Source organism: Cicer arietinum, chromosome 6 (genome assembly GCF_000331145.2).
Source record: "Cicer arietinum cultivar CDC Frontier isolate Library 1 chromosome 6, Cicar.CDCFrontier_v2.0, whole genome shotgun sequence".
Classification (NCBI taxonomy): domain Eukaryota; kingdom Viridiplantae; phylum Streptophyta; class Magnoliopsida; order Fabales; family Fabaceae; genus Cicer; species Cicer arietinum.
In genome coordinates, this window is record NC_021165.2 from 8895614 (window position 1) to 8904793 (window position 9180).

At 28.2% G+C, this 9180-nt stretch overlaps 1 protein-coding gene across 1 annotated transcript; it reads right to left on the minus strand.

Annotated features, from left to right (window-relative positions):
* Positions 1-4878: 4878 nt before the first annotated feature.
* On the minus strand, positions 4879-8873 carry LOC101498516 (protein neprosin-like). Its single transcript, XM_004504150.4, has 7 exons — positions 8495-8873; positions 7800-7886; positions 7428-7688; positions 6985-7149; positions 6684-6737; positions 6408-6554; positions 4879-5583 (listed from the first exon to the last, which is right to left on the minus strand). The coding sequence occupies exons 1-7, from the start codon at positions 8651-8653 to the stop codon at positions 5206-5208; spliced, it is 1251 nt and encodes a 416-aa protein (XP_004504207.1). The 5' UTR covers positions 8654-8873; the 3' UTR covers positions 4879-5205.
* Between the last annotated feature and the right edge of the window lie 307 nt (positions 8874-9180).

Here is a 9180-nt window from a genome sequence, read left to right on the forward strand (position 1 = left end):
CAGGAATGGGTGAAGTTAGGGTTTGAGAGTGAAGTTAGGGCAAGAAATGAAAGTGAAAAAAATAATGAATTGGAAGAAGAAGATTATGAATAAGTGATTTGAGAGTTTGTTAAGTTGAAGTATTTGAATGAAATTGAGAAATTAGTAGTAAAGATTAAAACCCTACTCACTCACTCAACTCACTCTTCTTTCTGTGCCCCCTTCCACACTCTGCTCATCTTCTATCAGCTGCTATATCAAGTACTATACATCAAACTAAATTATAATTAAATTCTTTATTTATCTTTTTCTCTCTCTCTTCTTCTCTCTCTTCTGCTTCACTGTGTCTCAACACACACACAAAAATCTTTATTTTTATATTTATAATTATAATTCTTTTTTACAACTTACTTGTTTGTTATTGTTGCTACCACGATTAAAAATTAAATTTTCGATCTACCAAAACAAAAGTTTAGTAACAATAATTTTAAATATTTAAGTTTGTTGTAGTTTACTTATTTTTTTTAATAATATTTACACAAAATTTAATTAGATATCTTCATTTAGATGTATCATAATGTAAGTTTTCAGCAAGTTTGTTGTGGCCTCAATACTATATGAATACTAAAATGTTAATTATTGATACTATATGAATCAAATTTAACTTGTGTAAGTACAGGGTTGATTATTTAATCAGTCTATTGTACATAACACATTTCATCTAGTACGATGGATCCAACATTAGTTTGTGTTTGTTTGAGTGGTCAAATGGATTAAATTGTGAGTTCAATTCAACACACACACAGTTATAAAAATGTTAATGAAAACATGCTATTAATTTGGACAGTAAAACAAGAGTTTTAAGTCCATCAAAAAATAATTATTTATTTTACACTATGGTGCTAAATTGTATTTTATTATACTTAATGTGTCCCGTTAACACTTGCTTTAAACTGACCTTATGATCCAAATTAATTTTTTAGTTCTTTTTACTAAAAATTATAAAGTTGTTTGATGTCAACCACGGAAAAAATATTATCCATCTAATGAATAAGTAACAGTTGGGAGTTTTCCAAATAATTTTAACGAAACTATATCTTGATAAAGTTGTAACGCAAGTTTTTTTTTTATCATTTCAAAAAGTTGGAAAAGAAAAATAATTATTTATTAACAACTATTTATACACAAAAATTAACTTTGTCACTTAAGATTATAATGTCAAAATTTTACCATTGAACTGATTATATCTTTTATAATATAAGTTGCTTTAGTTAAATAATTTAATCAATATACATGGTCGGTGTAAACAATAAATTTCATCTAATAACATTTTACTAATTAGATATTTTAGAAACTAGTAAAACAAATTAGCATAAATTCTAAGTCTAATTCAATTGACAAATGTTGATATTGTTAGATTTAACATCTTGTCAATGACTCAAATATGTGACATAATAATTATATATATGTATATGAGTACAAGTATTTTATTAGTTGAATTTAAATCAAAATACAAAAATTATGATGGGTAGGGACTTCCATTTAATAAGAAATTATTTTTCTTTAAGGACAAAATGACTATTTTTTAAGTAGAATACAAACAAATGCAATATAATGATATTTATAATTTCCTACAAATAATGATATTTTCATAGCATATGTATTCATGTTAAATTAAGATTACATTTTATCTTATTTTTTGCGGTATATTCTTCATAGTATAAATTTAATTTAGAGTTTGACTTATGTCGATATAAATATTAGGTTTAAATATGTATTTAGTTATTGTGAATATATTATTTTTTTATTTTAACTCCTGTAAGTTTTTTTGTTTGAATATAGTCTCTGTAAAATTAAAGACGGTCGACTTTAGTCTATAACGTCAAATCAACATTATAAAAAAAAACATCAAGACATGTGGCCATATAAACGCACACCAATACATAATATTTTATGATATATTATGTATTAAAATGTTTTATAGTATTAATTAATAATTTTATTAATTAGTATTATTTTATAAAAAAATATAAATAGAAATTAAAAGTGAAGTTTAGGATTTTTTGAAAAACTCATTTTATTATTTGTCACGACGGTTTGTCGACTATTTTTTGTAACTTTTGATTCGATGTTAGAACCCAAAACCAATAGTCTATGATATTACATAAACTAAATAAAATAAATAAAAACTAAAATTAAAAAGTGATATATTTATAGGAAACAAATATATATTTAAACCTAAATATAATTTATATGCATCAAAATAAGAATCAAACTCAAAATCACATACTTCATTATGTGTCAATTATGTAACGCCATGTTGATGTTACATTTAATATTAAATTCGTACTTAAAGAGAATAAAAAAATCATATTAAAAGAAATTATTTAAAAATACTATTTAAATGGATGTTTTTAATGTGTCTTAATTTACAGACAAACTACAAGTGAAGTTAAATTTTACAAAAAATATGTTCTTTTGTGTCCCTTTTGTTTTATGCAGTGCAGTTTTTTTAAAATAAAAATATGAAATTGTAACAAATTCAATGATAAAGAGTAATAAATTATAAAATATTTACCATACCTAATTTTCTATTCATGTAAGAATGTTTAATAACTTATTAAACACAAATTGTCTTTAAATATAATATTGAATTAGGGTGTTAATGATGTTAGAAAATGTGGTAAGTTGTAACTACCTCATTATCTTTTATATCCATAATAACAATATACAATGGAAATAGTCCTTTTCGGGTATTTTTTGTATAGACTAAACTATCCTTCGTTCAATTATTCTGTTTGAAACCCTCGTATAAATAAATTATAAATTTATAAAAATAAATAAAGGGAATAGTCCATTTGATGTGGAATTTTCATGAAAAAAATTACATTTAATTATAATTCTAGTCTCTTTATTATTATTAATTTACAAAAATAGTCTTCATATTTTAAAAGTCAACAATTTTGATTATATTTTCAAATTTTAAATTAAAAAATACAAAATTTATATAATTTTAATGATGTGACATACAATTTTAAGATATAGAACCATATAAATGCATTAGTTATTTATATGTTATTAATTAAATAAAAACATAAAAAATTAAAGTTAAAAGCTAAATTTTTACTATATTTTATTTCAATTTTACGAGTGTCAATCATTTTACATTATCGTATTATGTCACGTGTCATCACTTTTTAGTTAAAAAATGAAAAGAAGAAATTAAAACTGTTTACTTTTAAAATAGGAAGACTAATTTATGAATCAATAAAAATAGGGAGACTAATAATTAAACTAAAAAATTATATTTCTTCAATTATTTTTTTGAAATATTATTCCTTGCACTTAATAAATAAATTATACAATCATAATTAAAATTATGCAAAAAAATTATATTAAAATATTTATACACGTTATTGCAATAAAAAACGAACAGACATGTACAAAAGTGTTCGTCTTGACCGTACTCATAATATTAAACAATAAATAAGGATAATAAATTAATTAATAATAATAATAATAACAACTGTGCATATGAAGAAAAGTTTGCAACCTAACTTGTAATGCACGGGTAGACTCTTAAATACTCTTTGTTTATTATATTATTGCTAATTTTATTAATTTTATTAATTTATTTACTATTATATTCAATGTTTATTTGAATCAATTTGTTTTATGAATGCTTAATCATTAGTTAATAATTTGAACCATAAAAAGCAATAAAGAATAAAATACCACTGCAATCTAAAAAAAACAGCTGGCAATGATGTTCAAATTAAACGGCCTACAATTTTCACATTGTAAATTTTTAGTATTTATCATGAATAAAAAGCTAACGACAAAGATTTGGTTATTTTTTGAACTATGATCTTAATTCCTTTATCATAACCTAATATCTCAAAAGTCGGACCAAGATTTCACTCTATTTTTTTTATGTTACAATTTAACTCTGTTCAATTTATCTAGACACAGTTCATTCAATTCACCTTTCTAATAATGTGATAAAAGACAAGCTATTGAAGCTCTAGATTTGATATATTTTTTGTGAGTCTAGCACCAAATTATTGACATCAGTAAATTCTAAACTTGTGACAATATGCACACATCACATTCATTTTATTGACTTGGCCTATGTTTTAAAAAACACGGTTGAAAACTTATTTTTGCCCTTTGAGTTTAAACTTTTTAAATGATGAATATTAGAATAAGTCCTAATCCCAGTTAACTGGTAAGTATTGACCTTTGGGTGTAATAATCAACCTATTAAAATAATACTACTAAACTAATTTATTCATATTTTATTTATAGACAAATGATAATGAGGGATATAAAGTTGGTTGGTTTGATAGCTAGAGGAAGTTAAATGTTAAGTCATTATACAATCTCTATCATCACTAATTAAGGGTATTTATTAATAAATTATATTTAAAAATACTTTAACAGTTGTATTTTCAAATCTTTTAAAGTTGAAAAATGGATGTTTTCAACGTAAAACTTTAATTTGTATCCTTAACAAACTTTTGTTTTATAATACGAAAATAAAATAAAAATAAAAATAATTGGGTTTGGGCCTACGACTTTTTGGCACCGTATGATGGAGAAACAGGTTGGTGAAAGCGATTTGAAAATGTGTGGTGGTGGAACCAAATCACTTTTTTCAAAAAGAAAGTTGAAATGCAAAAACAAAAGTACTACTGTCAGCCACTCACATGCAATGCAAAATCTCTTTTCAGTTTTTTATTTTATTATAATAATCAACATACACTTTTTTCCTCTTATTGGTCCCTCAAACTTTTCTCTTTTCTTTAATTGACTAATTCTCCAAGCATGGGCAAGGTACCATACTAGTAATATTATTATCCCTTAAAATCATGAAACAATATTAGTAACACATTATAATAGTGAAGTTCTAGTTTTGGTAATCACAAAACACTAGTTAGTTCCATTGCATTTTGACAAACACTCCCATAGGGAAAAGTGGAGAAACAAATAAAATACAAAGGGCCTGTTTCTTTTAGCCTTTTGAGAAAGAAACTAGGCCACACACTTCTCCATTTTCTTACATAGAGAATCTTTTCAATATAACATTAAAAAAAAAAATCAAAACTTTCCACTACAGAAAAAAAAAGGGTAGAAGAAAGAAGAGTTTTTTATAACACTACTAGGATTGATGATTGAATGATACAAGAGAGACATGATTTTTTTTCTTTTTTTTCATAGTACTTTTCATTGACAATTTGGGTTTTTACCAGGTCCTCCATAGTAAAAGTAATGACCCCAATCACTATTACTACCTGTTTGAACATCATAACAGTTTGAGTTTTCACTATAGGTGCCAATGCTTTTTGGTGCTTTGAGATTATTGGAACTATCAACCACTTGAATGTTTCTGAAGTAACTTGCTTTTCCAAATCCTTCTTCTGGAAAATGACCACTGCCCATTTGAGTTGATGTGTGTTGGCCATCAGGCTCAGAGTTTACAACTTCTCCTCCCCATTCAATCATGGTAGCACTGTCGGCTAAATATGAGAATAAGAATGAAGGCCAATATCCCATTACATAGCCATTTCCAAATTGCATCCACCAGTGTCCCTCTTTTGGATCCTACAAGATGAAAAAAATAGCGAAAAAACAAACAATTAGTATCGGTAACAGATAGTCAGATATTGTGATTTTGTCTGAGAAGTGTCAGCTCAATGGTAAGAGTTTGACCTTGTAATTTGAAGGCCATAGTTCAAATCCCCTAGGAGTCAATTAATAAAATGGTCATAATTTGTAATAACTTCCATTTCCCCGATTAACAAAATATCATGATTTCAATAATTTTCCCTTTCCCCGATTAAAAAAATTTCATGATTTCAATAATCTTGTATTGTTAACCCATGGAATAGAGCATTTTCTTTTCTAAAGATGCCACCTTGGATTCTTAAAGGCGTAAGAATAAACAAGTCATGACTTTTCAAAGTTCCTTGAGGTTCAATTTTTTGTGTTCCGGGGTCGATTGTCATAGACTATTGTGGTCCATGTCATGATGATCAAGAATTTTGGAATAGATTCCCAGAATCTGTGCTACAAAGATGATACTAACTATGCTGCCACTACCACTAAAAAATGCTTTTAAGAACTAAGTGAAAAAGTTTTTACCGGTTGATTATTGATTAATAAGTGAAGAAATAAAAAACTCACGATTCACAATCCAGCTATAAATAATTTATCATACAACGGGTATTTGAATATGCGATGCGTCATATTTCGTACCAATGAGAGATAGATGTCAGGTTTAAAAGAATCCAAGCAATTGGGGGGACATTATAATGGTCCACATATCAGACACCAAGTTGGAAAGATTATCAGACTTGTGGTGCTTCAAAGCTTATTTGTTTATGAAAATTAATAACAATGCAAGATTTTTTTATTGAATTATATACCTTCCAGATAAGTATGCTGATATCATACTGAGAATCTCGGTATGAGGAAATTGGAGAAATACTTGCACCCATTGCTATGTCACTGCTGACTTGAATAAATCCCGAGCAAAGAAGATTGTAGCATCCAGTAGCTTGATATGCATCACTCTACAACATGCAGAAAGTGAGTTTAATAAATAAAAAAGCTGTATTTCAGGACTTAAATATTAGAAGTTTAGAACTAAAATGAAAGCCACAAAACAAAGGACTAGGGATGGTTAGAAGGTAGAGGCTTACCGTCCAGTAGGTGAAGAGCCTCGTGTTGTTATCGCCATATAAGTCTGGACTAACCTGTTAGTCACGCAGAGGCATGCATTAGAATTTGCATGGAAAAAGGATATCAAAATCAAAGTGCATGTTTGGATTCGTGGTGAATTTAACAGAATCGTTGTATGACATCGTGATTTAGGCAAAAGCTGCATTTTGGAGGTTCACCAAAATCACAGTGCCACCGTCATTTTGCAAATTCATCAAGATTCCAAACATATACATAGTAAAAATCAGAAACCAGGGGCTTGGTTTCGAAGATTCTTAGTACCTGCCAGCCAGCTTCAATGCTGTTAAGATCTTGACCAAAAGAGCCTCCTAATATCCAAAGCTGAGACAAGCTGAACTCATTAGCCTGTTGTATCTTTGGTTCCCAAACATTTATAGTAGCTTTTGCCCCGTAGAACTTATCTCCTTCAATGTAAGCTATTGCGTGCTGATCAACAAATACACAAGCAGGAAATTAGACCAAAAGAAGAAACATAAAAAGTTGGTAACACAACACTAGTCACTACAACAAGGCACTCCCAAGGCCCAACCCAAGAGCCTAATAAATTAAGCTTAAATTAACGAATTAACCGAGTTTGAACCCTAACTGAGCAATACTTAGTCATACTTCGTTTACCTCCCAGTCAGCAAAACTCCAGATTACCGGGACTAACTTTCCTTAGGAACAAGACCTAAAAACAAGGCAATCTCAAAACAATGTCTTACCTGATGACCACTTTGGTTAACCAAATCAGGCTCTGCTGATCTAGGCTTAGGGATTGACTTATGCTTTTTCCTTCCATATCTTTTGACTGAACTTGCTCTTAAAACATCATCCTCCTTTGTTCTTCTGATAGGTATTGTGTCTTCAGGGCATTTACCACCAGCATGCCATAGTTGATTTAAGGGAATACTTGATTTTTCTTCTTTGTTTTCAGCCAACTTGTTCTCTTCAAAAAGCCCTTCAGGGTGGAAACTAGGTCTCATCTAATTAACCAAAACATGAAGTTAGAAGAAGAAAAAAAACACAGTCAAAATGGGAAGAATCTTAGAGAGAATATAGAACATAAATACAGATCTTGAATAAAGAAAATTGACCTGAATTTTGTGATCTTTGAGGAAAGGATGATCAAAAGCTGGTTGCTTTGAAACAGGTACACAATCTATTACATCTCCATCTGGACTCTGCAGCAACAACAAATCATGTCACATTATTACTACTAACAAATGAAACACTATGTAACCATAAAAAATATAAATAAAAATCTTGCTAGTATCTATCTACTTTTTCAAACCAATAAAAAGTAACTGCTTATAAATAAGAAATATATGTTATAAAAAATAAATCATTGCCCTAATTACCCAGTTTTTCTTTAAGTATTATCTTGGTACTGTTACAAAATCCAATAAATAATCTCATAAAAAGGCCATGAGGTTTTCTCTTTCAAATAATGGGAAGAGAGAAGTATAAGTAGAAGAAAAATACAAACAAGAGAATTTTGTTTACAAAACGTAAGAAATCAGAACAACGACCCAAAAGATCTAAACTTTAAAGCAGCAGCAACAACTTGCCATAAAGGGCCATTTGATTTTTAACTCAAAATATAGAAAAGGTTCAAAACCATTTCTACAACCAGGAAAAGGGTGCATCAGAAAAAACTAAAAAATCAATTTTTCTTCAAAGAAAATGCTATTTTTTCAGTACCAAACAGAATGTAGATGAAGAAGAAAAAACAAACACAACCAAAAAAGTTGAAAAAGGTCACAAAAAAAAAAAGAGTGAAAAGAAGAACCTGAATAGTCTTAATAGGAGGCTTGTTAAGACGATTCAAATGCTTGTTAACTTCAAACTTTTGCCTTGAAGCACCAAGCCTAGTAGAAGAAGAAAATGAGATCAAAAGACCCCATAAACAAAAAACAAAGAGAAGAGTGGAACCAAACCCAAAACCCATAACAAAAACAACACTCTTCAAACCAAAAAAAAAAAAACAAGATTTTTTTTAATATGAAACTGAAAACAAAGAAAACCCTCAAAACCCTTTCCTTTAACACTGCAAAAAAAAATGCAGTGACCCTCCACTCCCTTGTTCTTCCTAAGCTACTCTCTCTCCCTACTTTTTGCTTTGAAGATGGGAACCCACTCACTCAACAGCAATGCTAGACACTTGCCTCTTTTGTTTTATTCCACTGTTTCCTAAAATTACTTGTCTTTTCATTTTTTTTTTCTTGCTTATCTTTTTTTTGTTTGAGCTTTCCCATTTTAACTTTAATTATTAATTCATTAGTAGTAATTTATTGATTAGTTTAAAATACCACCCCTTTCTAGATCTCTCTTTCTTGTTAAAACTTTTTAATTTACAACACTTTTTTTAAGTTTATTTAACTAAAAAATAAACTATAAATCATTGAAAAAACTTCTTTATGTGGTTAGAGTTGTCAAATAAATTAATTATATATTTTAAGTTTTAGAATTTGTTAA

Coding starts and splice junctions, on each gene's coding strand:
- LOC101498516 (XM_004504150.4), bottom strand. CDS start 8,653: ATGGGTTTTGGGTTTGGTTCCACTCTTCTCTTTGTTTTTTGTTTATGG. Junction 7,689..7,799: donor TCAAAGATCACAAAATTCAG/GTCAATTTTCTT, acceptor TTGGTTAATTAG/ATGAGACCTAGTTTCCACCC. Junction 6,738..6,984: donor GCATTGAAGCTGGCTGGCAG/GTACTAAGAATC, acceptor CGTGACTAACAG/GTTAGTCCAGACTTATATGG.